Genomic DNA, 18,469 nt, shown 5'->3' on the forward strand with positions numbered 1-18,469 from the left:
ACCAAAAAATTATGAAAGATGAGTTCTTGCATATAAAAAGGACTCATAAATAAGATAAACACAAAAAAGTAACTGGTAAAAAGAATTCATATTTTCCATTACCAAATTACTATTTCAACATCAACAATAATCAAAGAAATGCAAATTGAGACAGTAAGATGCTCCTTTTTAGCTATGTGTTGGCATTTATTTTAACAAAGATATTTGTAAACAAATACAAACCTAACGCTAACAGAGACAGAATATGGTCAACCTTTGTAAACAGTCTGACCATAGTAGCTTCAACCTTAAAAATGTACATGCCATTTGACACAGAAATGTGCTTTTTTTTTTTTTTTTTTCCATTTCTTGGTGCTGAAGATTGAACTCAGGGCCTCAAGGGCTCTACCACTTGAGCCATGTCTCAAGTCCTTTTGTTTTATTTCGTTTTTCAGATAAGGTGTCCAGCTAACTTTGTAGTGGGTGACTGCCAATCACCATCCTCTTACCACTGCCTCCCCAGCACCTGAGATTACAGACGTACACCACCAGGCACAGCTTGTTTTTAAGATAGGGTTTCTGCTAACTTCTACCAACACTGGCCTCAAACTGCAATCCTCCTGTCTCTGCCTTCCAAGTAGCTGGGGTCATTGCAGTGTACCGCTATGCTCAGCACCCCAGTAATCTACTTTTAAGAATCTATCCTAAAGGTCAAGACTTATCTAAAAAGATGTTAAGCCAACGTTATTTACAAGAAATAACTCCATGTCCCAAAGGAGATTACTACCCTGCCATTTAAAATATATATTTTTATATATACATATGTATACATATATATAGTACTGTAGAGATTTTATGTCTACATAGGAAAATATAATATGAAGTGAAAAAGCAGACTATAACAATTTCATGAGGCCTCAAGTTAAGAAAAATTAAATTGTGCACTAAGAAAATTTATACTAAAAGATATTTGCTAGCTTGGTTTAATTAGTTGGTATAATTAGTTGGTAACACTAAGTGGTATGATTTTTAATCTCTTTACTTCTGTTTTCCAAAGCATCTTCCAATATTTATTGCTTTTGAAGTAAAAAAGTTAAAAAAAACTTTTATGACAAAATATGAAGTGCCATATTATATATATTAGCTTAGAAGTTGTGACCTAAAGCCAGGCCGATAACAAATTTAGCTATAACAAACCTAAAATTTAAAGACACTAAAATTCTATCTTAATATCCAGTTGTAACAAGACGTTTGGCATCAGCCTCATAATTCAACTTTCCCAGGAACTTCTAGCCTACTTCAGAAGTTAGCTATTTGGGTTTTTTATTATTGTCATACTGGGTACATTGTGACATTTACAAAAGTTCAGTTCACACCCTCCATCATTCTCCTTTATCATCCCTTCCTCCCTAAGTTAGCTATTTTTTGAGAAACAAAATTCAAGTACACTACCTTTTGCCTACATAAAAAGTCTCTCACTCTAAACAAAAACTCTACCATAGCCAGTTTACATTGTACTATTTAAACTTAAAAGGCTGATAAAAACAGCAATTTCAGAAGATCTTATTAATATTCTAAAATCAAGGGTGATTTTTCTGTGAAAATTTCTCATTGACAAATGAGACAAATACTACCCCCACCTCCCTGATAGCAGTGAATTAATCCAATTTTTCATTTCTAATAAATCCATCTGAATAAGAAAAAGAGCAGTGTCTTTGGTGTGCCAGCTTTCCCCTTTCAAGAGTTTTATAGACTGTTAAAATCCCTGCATAGACATTATCTCTGTATTTAAAAAAATACTTAGAAGTTTAGTAGAGTAGATGGAAGGGGAAAAAAATGCAACAGATAAACAGTATAGTCCTACTATAAAACCCAAGTGTCCAATATAAACTTCTTCTGGGACTGGGATGTTCCATGGTAGCCCTAGTAGGTGTGAGGCCCTGGGTTTGACCCTCGAGACCAGGGGTGGAAAATCCATTCTGAAGATCACAGGAAGTTTATAGAACTCCAAAGTCTTTTAGTAAAAATGCTAAGGATAAGCTCTAATCACTATCCATGACTTTGATATAAGAGATGAAAGAAAAGGAAAATAAGATTTTTATGGGAGTCAGGCAGTGTAGATTCAAGTCAATCATTTTTTAGGCATTCCTGTATATAACAGACTCAAGTTAGATTTTGCAGCTTTACTATTTGAAAAACCAATACTTGAAAATTACCTTTAACTAAGAAATAAACTCATACTAGATCTTCTCATTGAAATAATTCCCGAAGATAACTTCCCAGCATGATTAACTGATTATCTAAAATGCATGTCTACTGAAATAAAGATAGACAAGAAGTATTTATATATGAATATATATACATACACATCTATTTTTAAAACTGAACAAACACCTTCAAGTCACCTATTCTAAAAATTAATTTTTAGTTCAAAATCTCAATGTCATAGTAATAACTACCTCTAAAAGAATATTTGGCAGTGGGTTAAGCACATTTAATACAATAACCTTATCAAAAATACATTATCAGCATTTAATAAAATGAAAAATTTGCCCACTATCCTTGCCCAAACTAAGCCTCTGTCTACAATGGAGGGGTTAAAAAATCCTAACTATTGATTGCAAATAACCATAATATAACATAAAAGTAGTCAATTAGGCACATTCTTACATGCTACTGTGCCTTATATACAGCTTTATAAACTGTAAAGAGTTACAAACACTTGTACCCTATCATCTGCTTTCCACTACAGCACTATTATGAAATAATCAGTATTATATATGAGGGACTCAAAACTTAAAGAGCTTAAGCAGTCACTGAGTTTACAGTAATTCATTCTCCTACTACACCATGTTCCCCTTCAATGATTAAAGAAGAAAAAACACTGCCACCACAATCAGGCATTTTGCAGTGAAAGATGAAACATGCTGAAAGTCCTAGATATGAGGCTTCCATCAGGAACACATTTCTCTCACTAGCTATCAGCATTTTGGGCCAGGAGGATATCCGGCTAACCATTTTGGTGTTAATCTCAGAAATTCAAGTTGTATGAATAATTTTTATTGAACTGCAGGCTAGGAAAGGAATCTCCTCGATACTACTTGTACAGGCCAGAATCCAAAATTCAAGTCAGTCAAAAGCGCAGACTAAGCCAGATGCTGGTGGCTCACACCTGTAATCCTAGCTACTTGGGAGGCAGAGATCAGGAAAATCATGTACAAAGCCAGCCAGGGCAAATAGTTCAAGAGACCCTATCTCAAAAACCCCAACACAATTCAGGGCTGGCACAGAGGCTCAAGTGGTACAACACCCTCTGAGTTCAAACCCTGGTACTGCCAAAAAAAAAAAAAAAAAAACGCCTACCATCTCTGAAGTCAGGTGCTGGCAGGTCATACCTGCAATCCTACTACTTGAGAAGCTGAGATCAGAAGGATTGAAGTTCAAAGCCAGCCCAGGCACACAGTTCATGAGATGCCATCTCTTCCATTTTGGAAAACAGCTATTCAGGCTTCGTAATTCTAAACAATTCCTAACAAGTAGAATTGTTCTCCTTCCCTCACCAATGTTTAAAAAAAATTATTATATGACTGTTATACAGGGAGTTTCGTTATGTCATTTCCATATATACATACATTGTACCCTAGTTTGGTTCATCCATTATTCTCCATCTTCCCTTCTTAAAATGACTTTGACAACTTTCAATGTTTCATATATGTACATGCATTAAAAGTATCTCAACTATATTCACCCTCCTTTACCTTCTTTATTTACCTCCTCCACCTAATACTGCCTTCCCCTTACCATGACTTGTTTTGTCCTTCATTGCTTAAGTGTCGTTCATTGTTCAGTGGCGTTTTACCTTGGTATTCTACCTATAAATATAATGTGCTTTAATCGGTCTAATCCCCTCCATAGTTCTTCCTTACCCTTCCTTCACCAATTGTTCTACTTTCTACAAAATCTGCTTTTCCCCTTGCTACTTTAAATTTTCCCAGTCCAGCTAGGGGTGTGTAGAGTGCCTGCCTAGCAGCGCAAGGCCTTGGGTTCAATACCAAGTACCACAAAATAAATAAAGAAGTCCACTTAATGACTTGTTTTCTTGCCCCTTTTTAAATTGCCCTCTCTTTGCCTTCCCTCATTAGTATAATTTGAAACTTCATTTATTAACCAAAGCTTTACCCAGTCATCTCTAATTATTTGTGATTATGACCCTCAAGTCTGGTGAGAACAGAAAGAGTGCCTCAACAGTTTCTGTGACTGGAAAAATAACTCACCTCCCTCACAGGAAGGCTTTAAGAAAAAAAATGAAGGTAAGATATTTAATAAAGTATATTGTTAAGTACCAATATTATCCCACTGCTATCATATGTTCAGGTTGGTGTTTTCTTCACTTTTAAAACTACAGAAAAAGCCCTGTATCATGGGTGACAAGGGAAAGTGAAGACTGGAAGAAACTTACTTGAGAATGAATTCACTGTGGGATCAAGTTCAATTATTCTATGTCCACATCTAACTTTCTTAAGGTAAAAAATACTAAACTTTCTAAAAAGTAAGTAACATACCTGGCCTTTGAAAACCTCGAACAGCTACAAAAATCAGAATACCAGTACACTTAAAGAAAGAAAAGAGAAAAAAAAAGAAAAGAAAAAGAAGAAAGTTGTTTCTCTGTACTCACGGGAGAAAACCCTCCTTTTTGTAAAGCTTAAATCACCATTGCAAAGAAAGTAACATCAATTTCTAACATTTCTGACTTTTAACTTTGAGAGCCTGACAGCTATGCTCAAAATTGTGTGTCAAACAGGTCTTCAATAGGGTATAACCACTATTTTAAATACATCTTGCTACTAAGTCTCACAGTTTTAAAAATGTATCTTGAACTCAGCATCATCACAATAATTGACAGTCTTTCATGTAGCTTAGTAGCTGCCTAGGACCATTGTGGAAAAGGTGCAATTTTGTGAAAGGTCTAGCAATTTCAAGAAAGTTATTTTTATTTGTGAATATTCAAAAACTTTAAAGTTACAAAAGAGCCACACACAAAAAAAATCCTAAAATACTGTATACCTAGGTGCACTCCACTTAAAACCCGCAATTTCTTGGTTTACTATACCTGTAAGGTAGGGCTGAGAATGTAGCTCAGTGGTTGAGTGTTTGCCTACCATGCATGAGGCTCGGGGTTTGATCCCCAGTACCATAAACAAATTTAAATAAACAAATATTCCTGTAAGGTAGCTCCTTCTCTCCAAAAATTTCAAAAACATCTTACTAAATAGATTAGTCACATCTACAGAATCCTATCAACTATAACGTCAATAATACTTACTGAGTGCTCATTTGCTTTGTAAAAAAACCTACATTCCTTAAAAAAGTAAGCATTTGTTTGGAGACGCAAAGCATCCTCCTAAGACTCTACTACTAAAGTGACACCTGACTCACCTCAACTCCTAAATTTATTTGTGCAGAAAGCATGGGGAGATGAAGTTTCTACACAGTAAAAAACACATGAATCCCTCATCAGTCACAGCCTGTTTGCTGTCATCTTCATCACAAATCCTATCAAGTGTATTTGGTCTTTAATGCAGTAAATCCTAACGCACAAATTAGCAAGTACAGGAGGAGTTTTAAGAAGTCATTTGATAGGAATGGCTACCACCACCCCCCACCGCCAAAACAAAAATAAAAAAGCCAAGATCTGTGAGAGCAAACGATAACATTCGATAAATGTTGAGCTCTATTTATCAACAGTTTCAAGAGTCTAAGATCTTCTCAGTACTAAAGCACAAAAATGATGTTCATAGTCACCACTGAGTCAAAACGTATGCTTCTCCTACTAAGTACATAAAATACTTTTGAAACAACATTTAAAAGGGTTAACACAGGCGCGCACACGGACAAACATCTTCCTCTAGAGCCCAAAAGAACTAAATTAATCCATCAACATTCCACAGCAACTAATTACTTGAGAAATCCAACCAATAGAGATCTAAGGCAAAGCCTCTCTTCTCTGGTGGTTTTTCTATCCAGTGCTACCACTGTAAACAGTTCTGTGAAGTGCTGCAATTGGCAGGAAATAATAAAACAAGACTTATTTCCTTTTTTTTTTTTTTTCCTTACGAAAAATCAAGTTTCTCATCCCCTCTGACATATGTTCAGGAGCTATTACGAGTGAGTTAAGTACATTCTAAATAAACTTTTCTATTAACGTGGCTAATATTTAATCCAAATGTTGTATTTCACCCAGTAAAATCTTTGTAAGATTGTGAAAGAGAAACCAGAAAACACAAACTCCTATACTGAGTACACTCTTATCTTGGCTGCGCACCTAACTTTTTACTATTTATACGCCTTTGGAAAACTTTGCCTTTAAGTGCCATCGAAATTCTCAATTAGGACTTCTTGCGTTCAATTCACACTAGAGTGAAAGATCAAATGCTAAACTCCTAAAAACAGGGGTGCTAGGAGTAGAGAAATACCCAACCCGGGGCTGCCAACGCCAACTGCGTCTCGGAGGGGGAAGGGGCGCCTTGCACACGTACAGTAGCGGCTCACATTCAGCAGAATCGGGGCGCGGGGATCAGGTGACTTCACACCACCGGTACTTTTAGGCTGATCCGAGAGACTAGAAAGAACCCCCCGGCTCCTAACCCGAGTTTGACACTTAAGTCCACACTTGCAACTCCAGCCGCGCGCAACCCGAGCGCAGGGGCTCAGGATCCCAAGCCGCACGGCCTGCGGGCTGCGGCTCCCGCCGGAAGGGGTGTGTGCGGGGCTTCCCGACCCGGCAGCGAGGTGCCCGCGGTTCCCGCGTCCTCCTTCTCCTCCTCCTCCGTGGGGCCCATCACGCCCCTCCTTCCCTGTCCCCCCCGCGACCACTAGCCTGCCCGGACCCCGCGGTGGTGCCGGGAACCTCCGAGAGCCCCGGCTCAAGGCCGCCCCCTCGGGTCGGGGCGGACACGGCGGCCGCAGCCACGCGGCAGCGGCGAGCGGGCAGGGGGCCGGGCCCGGCCGGACGCGCGCGCCGCCCGTTCACCCGACAGCTGCGGGCTCCGTGTCCACCCGCTCGGCCCACGCGCGGCGAAGCCCGGGGCGCGGATGCGGTTAGGCCCGACTGGCGGACGCGGCGGCGGGAACGGAGCCGAACCGAGCCGAGCCGAGCCAGTCGCGGAGTTCGACCCCGCCGCCTGCGGCCGCTGCCCGCGACCCCGAGCGGCGGCGGCCTCTCCCCAGCCAGGGCCCCGGGGCCTCGGGCCGGCCTGCCCGTACCTAGCGAGGTCGTGGACGAGACGTGGTTAACCCCGGCGCTTGGGTCGCTGGTCTGCCGCCGGCGCCTCAGCCCCTGGTGCGGCTGCTGCCTTCGCGCTGCCTCGTCCCCCTCCGCCATCTTGTACCGATTTAAAATTAACTCCCCACTGACGTCAAACGCCGCCGCCGCTTTATCAACCTCCCGGGAGCCGGCGGGGCGGCCGGCAGGTCCTAGCGCCGCCCCCTCTGTGCAACCCGCCCCGGCCCGCCCACACGTCCGCTCGCTCCGCCTCCGCCCTGTCCGCCTGCCTCCGGGTTCCCGGCCTCAGACTCAGCCGAGGAGTTGGGGGGCGGGGGGCGTCACCGTCTCACGCCCCCACCTCACGGGGAGCCGCACCACACCCCCTTTCTGCACGGCTGGTTGGTACAAATGGGGAAGGCATCCTTCCTTCCGGATTCACCGGTTCTCTTTACAGCTTTCCTCCAGTGTAGGCTCGTGCCCTGCTCGTGAGGCTGCATTCGCTCCTTTTCCCTTCTCACCTCCTCCGCAACTGTTCCCCTCCTTTCGACCTACCCACCCTGCAAAACTGTTGCTTCTTCTCTGCTTCTCTTCTTGATCTTTTCTTTCCCCGCACAGATCTCTAAATTTCCCTCCCACTGCCATCCTACGGTTTGTCTGCATTAGCTCCTCATCTACTTATGAGACCCTACCATATCTTATTAGCCGTGCATACCATATTCTTGACTTCTTCCTGCTCCTAGCACCTTGCAGAGGCAAGCTAGAAAGCACTCTGATGAGAAAATGAATTGTAACAGGTCCTTTCCCAACTGTGAGGGACCTCCTTGTGGGGATCCAGTAACATCCTGTACAAAGTTCAGGTCACTTTTTAAAGTAAAAGTCAGCCTGTGGAGGCGTTTGTGAAACATGGTCCCTGATCTCTTGGATTTTTACCACATTCCCAGCTGCATTACAAGTTCCTTTTCGCTGGTAAAGACCTAGTGTTCAGGTGCCCAAAGAGCTGTCTTGTCCAAGTCTTCTCATAAGTCTAAAGTTCACAGCCTGCAAGAGCTCTACAAAAGCAATGACATTATCGAAATTTGCAGGGGATCCTTCTTGAGGGGCTTTTTTTTTTGACTGTTTGGGGAATTATTTAGTCATCTGTTCTCTTTCTTCTCTTTGGGAGTTCCTTATGGACTATCTAATTTAGGCATCTTGGTTCAACGCCCCTGATGCAGCCTAACAAGCTTCTTGCTTGATAATGGTTTTCCTTTCATAATCTCCCTACCTGACACCTATTTAATATTAACCAGCCCACTTTACATATGATATCATCTTGGGCATAAGAGAAGATGCAAAAAAAGGGGCATATTTGCCTTCAAAGACTTAAGAATTAGTAGTTAATGTAGCCCTGAGCATTCCCCATCAGAGATCCCGGAGGAGGTACGGTCATTCCTAAGCTGCACAATTGGTTTCTTAACTGATGTCCTCTCTACTGTCATGTACTGTTTATATCATAGGCTTTTACTGCACTGCCCTAGACAGTTTACTACAAGGAGTATAGAAAAACCAAATGAAAGAAGTGAAGACAGCATTGGTCCCACAGTCACCAGGTATTAAATGACTCCATTTTCCCCCATTAGCCACCTCTGCAATTTCTAATTACATTGAAACCTCAGCTTTATTCCAGACTTCTCTCTCTTTTCTCTACACCCAGTCAGAAGCTAATTCTGACTTCTGAGTCTGTCTCTATCTCATCTCCTCTCCACTCCCAGCCTCCTTCTTAACCCAGGCCCTCATCGTCTCCTACTTGACTTGCTATTGCAAGGGTTCACCCTTCTCCTGTGCATCCACAGCCACTGACTTAAGTTTTCTTGGATGCAAATCTGATCATCTATTTCTGTGCTCAGGATGCAATGCAAGCTCCTCAGTATAATTGACAAAGCCATTTATGGATTTGGGCTCTGCCACTCAGTCAATCATTCCTTCATCCTTTCATTTAACAAATGAATCTTACTCTGTTGTGAATGCTAAAGGGACAAGTAATGAACAAAGCAGACAAAATGGGTTTCCTTGGGTTTTGACAATTTTTGTGGGGGGCTGGGGTTTGAACTCAGAGGCTCATGCTTGCTACCCAGGCACTCTACCACTTGAGCCACTCCAACAGCTCCAGTTTCCTTGGGTTTTGTCTCCTTCCACACCCTACATGACCTCTCTACCACACACAAAAGTGTGACACCTGGACCTCTAAGGTCAGTCTCATCCAGAGTGTATCTCCAGCATCCAGACCAGTGCCTGGAACACAGCAGAGCCTCAATAAATAGCTGTGGAATGAACAGCTGAGTAAATAAACCAATAAACCAATAAATGCTGATTCTACCACTGATTCATCTAATACTTCTAACAGAATTCTTATGGGAGCAACTCAAATAATGGATTAAGAATAGTTCCTTGATTGTAAATAGCTAACATTTATGAAAACCTTACTGTTCCAGGCACTGTTCAACGTACTTTATATCTTAAGTTATTTTATCCTTACAACGATCCTAGGAGGTCTGTGCTATCACTAGTCTCTTCCTACAGATGGACCTTACAGAGGCACCATAGGTAAAATAACCTGCCTAAATGGCAGCCATGGTATTCCATGTACACTGTGATGGTGTACTTAAAATTTTTTAAGTCACATAAGAAGAGAAGGGGCAAAAGACACCCACAGACAATTCACAATAAAGAGTCCTAAAAATGGGTCTTAACCATATGAAATATTCAATTTTATTCTTAATATGAGAAATACAGATTAAAATGACACTTAGAAACCATTTCTCACCCATCAGTTTGGCAAAAATTCAAAGCTTATGATTACACTGTTTTGGCAAAGATGTGGGGGAATATTATTCTTACACATTGCTAGTGAGAATGTCAAATGGTATAACCTCTGTAGAAAGGAATTTGCAACAACCGTCAAACCTATTTTGTTTTTATTTGACCCACTAATCTCATTTCTGAGCTACAACTCCATATACATATACAATATTATAACTATTCCTTTTATAAAGCAAAACATATCACTATGATGGATCAAAGATTAATAGAAACTTACACTCCATATATTATTACAGTTATTAAAATCATTAATAGTTTAGCAATAGAGGAAGTGTTTATAATGTTAAGATGTAAGTTTAAATTATGTAAAATATATAAATGTGGTAAAAGCTAGAAAGAACTATGTTAAAGGTAAGAGAAGGTGATAGGATGCTATGGGATATATCCGTGCTTTGGCAGTATTTTGGAGGTAACTGCTAGCTTAATTCTGGGACCTGAACCACTATCATAATCCAAAGAATAATTACCTTTCCCCATCCTCCAGAACAATGGTAAGCTCTTTATCAACTTGTACCATTGCTCTTAATGTCTCTGTGATGTTCAATTTGGAGAACTTACTTTATCAGGATGGTTTCTGTTTTATTAGGCAAAGAACATAGTGCTTTGGAGGAAGAAGAGGAGGAAGAGGAGGAGGAGGAAAAACCTTAAAAGGATAATTCAGCTAGGATCTATTTACTGACTGTCATTTATTGACTAAAAAATTTTAAATTGCTGAGACACATAAACAATAAACCCCCATTCACAAATAGAGTGCTTGGACATTTAAATCTTTAGAAAGTCATTTCTAATGTCAAACTTAAAGCATAGGCCATTTTCTAAATAAAAGTTGATAGACTCCATAACAAAAAAGTTGTCTAGGTACCAACTTGTAACATCCTTCTAAGTCACACCCTCTTACTAGTCAGTGTTAACATTCAGTGATCATTGTAAACATTGCTCTGGAAGATGCTGACATTTAGAATGTAATAAGAGTCTTTATGATCTTCCTCCTTCTGCCTTTAACTTTGAGAAATCTAATTCTATTTAGTAAGCTTGCCAACTGCTTCTTATGGGTTTTCCTCTTTTTTTCTTTTCTCTTTTTCCTCCCCTCTGCTTTTTCATTTTGGTGTTCTGCCCATCCTGGTCCCCAATCCACTTTTTCGCAAGTCTGTGATTGCTACACCTGAATCAAGCTGAGGCAAACTTATTTTAGAAAAAAAATTGGCTTCCCCTCCTTCCAAAAACTACAGCAATTCCACTGCTACTTCTCAGGAAGACATTCCTTCTTAAAAATCTTCTATGGGAGAAGGACAAGAAAAGAATGAAGACAGATAAGAACTCACCCTGCCATCTTGTTAATCTTGGTGAAGATGATGTAAAACAGAATGTTCCTCTGTGAGAGGAACATGATGTCTGGAGGACATCAGCCAGAAGAGTCAGGGTTAGGCTAAGGGAACAGGCAGACAAATATGAAGCAGTGACCACAATAGAAAAGATATTAGATATTGCTATGGCTCAAATGAGAGAAATTGCTCTCTCTGAGAATGAAAGGCTACCTATGCTGAGGGCAAATTGCTTTCTGCATAGATCTGGTTATCTTTTCAGTGATGTGCTTTCCAGAAGTATTGATTCAGTTACACCATGCTTGTGAACTATTGCTCCTGAAGATGTATGCAAGAATGTGCAAGGACAGTTGTCTTAAATGAGTAAGCTGTTTCCTGGACCTTATGGAATTCTGGACACAGAGAGACTTTCGTTAAAGACCAGAAGACAAAAAACAGAGAAAGGCTGCTGGGGAATTGACCTCAGGGACTGGCAGCATTAAAGCATAAGAAATAGTGAGCTTGACCAATCACTGGGATTTTCATGATAGACTCTCCAGGTGCTTTTCTTTGACCTCATGAGGTAATCTAGGCCATTGATTAATCCCAGAAGTTGCACAATGACTGGTAAACTGATTTGTCACATGCATGGCTTCCTTTGGGATTAAACATTTTTGGGGAAGAGCCAGAGAGGAAATTTTTTGAGGGACAGAGGGAAATCAGAGCTCTTGCTCCAGTAGATTTGGACAAAAAATGAGGGCTCTAGGTTATTGTGTTGGTCATCTTTGTGTTATAACAAATACCTAAGATAATGTATAAAAAGAAAAGACTAGGCTTGGTGGCATGGCTCAAGTGGTAGAACATCTGCTTGGCAAGTATGAGGCCCTGAGTTCAAACTGCAGTACCACCAAAAAAGAAAGAGAAAAGGTTTATTTTGGCTCACAGTTGTAATCCATGATTGTGTGGACCTATTGCTTTTACCTCACCTCTGGTGAGTGCCAATGGCAATGGCAGGAAATGTGTGGTGGAGCAAAATGGCTCATGTCATCACAAGCCAGGGAGGATGGAGCCAGGGTCCCACAATCACCTTCAAAGGCCCACCTCTAATGACCTACGGATCTCCCACTAAGCCCCACCTTTTAAAGGCTCCACCACTTTCCAGTAGTACAACCCTGAGGACAAAGTTTTTAACCTATAGCTTTTGAGGACACAAGATCCCAACTCTAGCAGTTATTCATTGGTAGGAAGATTTTTATTTCTATTCAAACCAATGATCTAGAGTTGTTGGCTAATACTTTCTAAGGATAATCAAGAAGAGTTCTTTGAGGCTAATATTTGTAGGAGCTCGGGCATATGGGATGCCTCTCTGGTACAACCTTACTTGTCTAAGGTTGAGAATTGTGGACATCTTGAAAAGCAGCTGTTTCACATAGAACCCTATGATCAGGAGGTTTCCACATGGGCTTGGTGCTTAATAGTAGGTGTCCAGTTCTCTCTAGAGCAAAGGACTGTTGTCTGTCATGAATGCCACTAACCCCTATTCATCCTCAGGAGCAATGACTTAAACTGATGGATATGTGAGCATCAGTTTGGTGAAAAGAGCACCAGCTTTGGAGTTCATACTCCAGCTCTGCCACTTGGTTTTATGACCTTGAGAAAAATAATTAACCTCTCCAACCTTCAGTTTCCTCTGCTGTGAAACAAATGTCTTTACCCAGTATTTTTCATTATGATCACAGGTAATAAAGTGTTTATTCCAGTGGCTAGCACGTGTCAGTAAATGATGATAACTAATATGATTATTACTCAATGGAAGCAGATATTTCAGGTATAAGAGCCTCCCTTTGAAGACCAGGAACATAGTTACTTATTCGTAATTTCATCTAACATATTAAGTAGTTCTATGAGACAAGGATTACTGGCATCATAATTATCATTAGCCTTTTACAAAGGAAGAAACTGAGACAAGTGACTGGTAAATTGAGAATCTGCGATTCGATCCAGTTCTGTCTGCCTGGATTATCCATGTTCACAATGTATCATCTTTGGATTACACACCGTCCTGTAGCTAAGCACTGAAAACTCTAGAGTCATGAGAACATTCGTTCAGGCCACTAAATAGGTAGACGCATAACTTCTGGATGTCCACAGACTGTTCCAGGTGGCTGGAATAAACGAGGTCCAGGATGAGGGCACCCATGGATACCATGATTAACATGCTCCTGGATGTGATGGGGTTTATCTACTTGAACAAACAGCTTTTAATAGAGTCCATAAGTGTCTTATAGTCACTAAAATAGTTCGGCAGAGGAAGAAACAAAAATCCAAATCCATCAATTGGACTTGCTCGGACAAGTAGATAGAAGTTGCTTTTTAGGTTATGATTGTCATACAAAAGAATGTTGGTAGGAATTCTCGAGAAACTATATCAGATTCTATAGCACATTTTCAAAAATAATAAGGGAGTGAAAATAGCCACTTTATACAGAAAATGTGCTTGTGGCTTGAAGCAACCTTTGCAGTATGCTTTAGATCCTCTGAGAAACAGAGTAGAAAATGGTATACACCTCAGACAGCCCTAACATGTTTCCCATAACTTGCCTTCTCTCAAGAATGTCTTTGAAGTCAGTGGGAAACCCAGACTTCACAGAAGGAACTGCCTATCTTGGCGTCTTTTAAGATTTTGACAACATCTACTTTGGCCTTACTACAATCAACATACTTTATTCATAACTGCAGAACAGTGAGATCTTTCTTTCCATCTCACATCCAAGCTTAATTACGAACTCCTGAAAACTGACTGGCTGGCTGGCAGACAGAGACACTCCCCTTGACAATGTCCTTAGACTGCGCTGTCCTTGTTGTAACCTATTTAATCCCTGGAGCCACTGCCACTAGAGTAGTTTCCTCATAATGCTTTGGTGGATAACTTTTACTCATCCCTTACACTTTGCTTCAGTCTCACGTAGCTTCATGTAATGCTACTGGCATCTGATCTGCTTGGCAAATAATTATCTTTCAAACTTCTCCTGATCACTTTCCAAGGTGAGATAAAGTAAAACATCATGAAATGATTGCTGTTTATGTTGCCAGGCACTGGTGGTTTATGCATGTAATCTTAGCTACTCGGGAGGCAGAGATCAGGAGGATCACAGTTCAAAGCCAGCCCAGGCAAACATTTGAGACACTACGTTTTGGTTTAACTTTTCATGTAGTAATAGCAAGCAGATGATGTAATACGAATGTATAAACATGTAGGAAAAAAACTTAGGAATTTATGTATTTACATAGTAATAATAAGCATTGAGTTCAGGTCTTACAAATTGTTCTTCCATAAATTTACTTGTTTGTTTCTGCCATCTAAAGCAGTGGTTCTTAATTTTGTTTTGCTCTGTTTTTTTGTTTGTTTGACTAATACAAATAAAATACAACATTCATCTACAGGACATGTCCCCATTGGTGGCCACTATAAATTAGATTATGATGGACTGTGTAGCTCCCATGAGGAACAAATCCAGAATTTGTGAACCTAAAATATCTACAAATTTGAGGAACTTCTTCATGAAATTAAATGTTTAGAATGAAAATATCCCTCCCAAATCACAAATTTCATAATGATAACACATACTAAAAATATCAAAAAAATACAGAAAACTAATTTTTTAAAAGATTAACTTCATGGAATACCTCCCTAAAACATATTTTCTGACTTTTTGGCTATAGGATCTTTGGCTCTTCATACTATGACAATGTGGAAATACTATTTTCTGAAGAGAGTATAAAAAGACTATTTTATACTATAGCATACTCAATACATTTTTCACTTATTGGTCACTTAGAAAATTCTTTCTCTCAACTTATTACTGTCATAATTTTTTAGGATTGCTGTCAAAGTTGGGAAAACCTCTGTCAGGTCTCTTATATAGGAGTTTCAGCTTTCAGGGAATACTACATTTCTTTTCAGTGACAATCTCAAGAGCTCTTTGGATTATAAAAGTATGGGATATTTATAATTGTACATACTATACTTCACAGTATATTATGATAGGAGAGAAATTCCATTTTTAATCATTGGTGAGGAAAAAATTCTCTTTTCATAGCTTCATGTAATCCTGGAAGAATTTTCCATAGACCAGTTTTTGGCTCAATACATTTCAGATATTTTCCACTCTGCGCATACATAATGCAGGAGCTGGGCACTGTAGGATACTCTTAGCCTCTGACCTTATATATGTTCCTATCACCTTTGAGCCCAGGAACATAGAAATTGAGAGGCAAAGGACACATGTGTTCTGGTTTACATCCTGGAAGTTACTGTTAAATAGATTCAGAAGAAAATAGAAAGTAGAAGGGGTTTTTGCCCTTCTTCTCCATGTGGAGCTCATAAAGGAAACTCATGCTCCACTGGATGACCTTATTCCATTAAGAAAGAGTGCAGCAGATTAAAAATGATGGTGCACGGTAGTTAGGTGGAAATGGGCCTTACTAACTCCTTCTGGGCCTTTCTTGTCAGGGGCCCAGAGGTTGCCACATAGCCCTTTATGACCAAGAACCAGAGGTCAAGGTAGTGATACAGGGTGTTCAGTTTAAGCCAAGAATCAGACAGAGGTTGTAGATGAGATTCAAACAGGTATGCTACACTAATGTCACTTTAATCAGAAAAAAGAGCACCAGGTCCTAGATAAGCCAAAGAACAAAGCACAGGTGGGTCAGCTCCAACTAGCTCCACAGACATGAGTGCAAGGTGATAGGCAAACACCTCACAGCACAGCTCAGTGAGGTTACACATAAGATCACAGAGACCCCAGATGGGCATCCCAGGCCTCCTCTCCTTGCCAGGTGGCCATACAAGGGAGTGTTCCACTCTGTCTCCCACCCTGTTCCTTTAGCTATTATTCCAGGAAGAGTAGAAACAACAGAGCCTAAGACACCAGAATCAGATTCTCAAGTCATAGGGGGAAATCCCTGAAATCCTCCACTAATACTTCTAATAATATCCAACAGTTATCAGTTACTCACATATGCCAGGAAATTTATACTACCATAATAATATTTTATTTTTTATTTTCAACTAAGCCTCACGATAGCTTTTAAACTTAGGAACCATTACATTTTACACTGAGAAACCTGAAATGAAGAGCAATTAAATAATTTTCCCAATGCCATCTAGCTTATAAAATAGTGAAACTGGGTTTTAACCCTACAGATAGACTCTGAAGTTCATACTCAAACTCCTAAGCTCTGTTGCCTATAGCAGTTAAAAGAACTCCAGGTGTATGATAGCAATGGCTCCATGAGGTTGGCCTGACCATTCCCCATTGAAAGTCCTTTCCTTGAGTTAGGGTGCAGTGTCCTTCAAGAGGAACAAACTATGCAAGGTGAAGGGTTACCTTTCTTCCTCTGTTGAGTCAAAGGCCATGATTGAATACCTATAGTGTTTCTGTTGGGGTTTTTTTTGCCACCACCATCACCCATGTGAGATCAATGGCAGAGATCAGAAGAAAAAGTGATTGCTTCCCCAGTGTATTCTGTGTAGTTTGCTTCTCAAAACCAGAGTTCAAATTGCTCTGAGGAGGGACACTTAAGGAGAAGCATTGTACATCGCCATCACCACTCTGTGAATCCCACGCTGGACTGTGCTGGCAACAGCCAACCCATGCCCTTTGTCCTGCACCTGTTCTCTGTTCCATTTAAGTCTCTGATTTGCACACTTTCAGCACAACTATGTGTTGCACATTGTCATCTATTTAAAGTCATCCTTAGACATAACTGCACTCGCTATAGCAAACCTAGAAGCTGGAACAGTGAGATCTCCAGATTCCAATCCCAGATTTGTGATAACTCTTAAAACTGTGTTTACCTTTTATGGTTTTTCATTTCTGCAAAACTGAAGGAAGTGCTGCAATATGCTACTATCATTTATAGGCTGGTTGGCTCATAAGATTTTATTGTTAATGTCATATAAATTTTTAGGATTATTGCCATGGTTGGGAAAACTTTCTATCAGGTCTCTTTCACAGAGATGCTTCAGATTTGGTTTTGTCTTGAGCAAGTGTTGATTTTAAATCTACTTCTCTGCCCAGTCTTACTGTCCCCTCCACCATCTTCCTCCCATTGGCACCTGTTTTTCTCAAAGCTCTGAAGATAGAGTCGTATCCTTGCCACTGCCAACAGTGCCCATGGAGAGAGTTAGGGTCTGTGCTAATTCAGCAGACTACTGATGCTCCCAGAGTCTCTGGTCCACTGGGTACCACAGTCACAAGAATTCTATGCAGAGCAACACTTTGTTCCTAAGCAGCTCTGTTTGTGCCTAAGGAGTCTCATCCTTGTGAATAGTTTTCCAGCTTCTTACTCGCCTTCCCTGGCTAGGAATGTTTCAAAGTCTCAGGAAGCCAACTCTTCTGCCCTTGGCCTCTGCCTTTAACCAGGAGTCTCCCACTCCTTCCAGGAGGGCATTCAGGGAATAGCTTCTGTGCCTCTCCACAACCATTCACCTCTCAGGTCCTGCTTCAACTAATCCTAGTTATCGTCCCCCAAGGGCGGTGCATGTTTGAACAACCCAGTACAAGTTCATGTGCATTAGTCACAACAGTGAATGCAGGTAGATACTGGGAGGAGGTAAGACAGGACTAAAAACGACTTAAAAGATAGTGTCCTCACTAGCTATATTTTGGCCCCAGCTCAATAGTTCAAAATTGTCCCATAACAGGTGTCTAAAATAATTGTAAAATTTAAGCATGGATTAGATGTTTTTCTTCTATTCTTACTTTAAGTATGTAGAACCAAAACTCTTCATGTCCACATGGGAAAACAGCATTTTTAGATTCTCACTCATGGTCATATTTAAATCTGAAGGTCAAGACCAAGACCCTCAAAATCTGATATTGGGGCTAGGAGTTCTCTCCTCAGGTATATTTGTATTTTCTTTTATCTCATTCTTAATAAATATATAACATTCAGGTCAATGAAGAAAAGACATGAATAATTAAAATTATTGTGATTTTAAAAAAAAAGAAAGAAAAGCTTTGAGAAGTTCACTATGACTTTAGGTAGGATATTTGCTCTT

The 18,469-nt window shown here is 40.3% G+C and overlaps 1 protein-coding gene across 3 annotated transcripts in view; it reads right to left on the minus strand.

Moving 5' to 3' along the window:
* Atl2 (atlastin GTPase 2) overlaps positions 1 to 7,976 on the minus strand; it is a 58,596-nt gene extending 50,620 nt beyond the window's left edge. For 2 of the 3 annotated variants that reach the window (XM_020161990.2, XM_020161991.2), the window contains exon 1: positions 7,243 to 7,401. In XM_020161990.2, the coding sequence (XP_020017579.1) occupies positions 7,243 to 7,360 (118 nt within the window). In that variant the 5' untranslated portion in view covers positions 7,361 to 7,401. Of the gene's footprint in view, positions 1 to 7,242; positions 7,402 to 7,955 lie in introns of those variants that run through there. The other variant, XM_074049529.1, reaches the window with a different exon arrangement.
* Positions 7,977 to 18,469: the final 10,493 nt, after the last annotated feature.

This window comes from Castor canadensis, chromosome 12 (assembly GCF_047511655.1).
Source record: "Castor canadensis chromosome 12, mCasCan1.hap1v2, whole genome shotgun sequence".
NCBI lineage: Eukaryota > Metazoa > Chordata > Mammalia > Rodentia > Castoridae > Castor > Castor canadensis.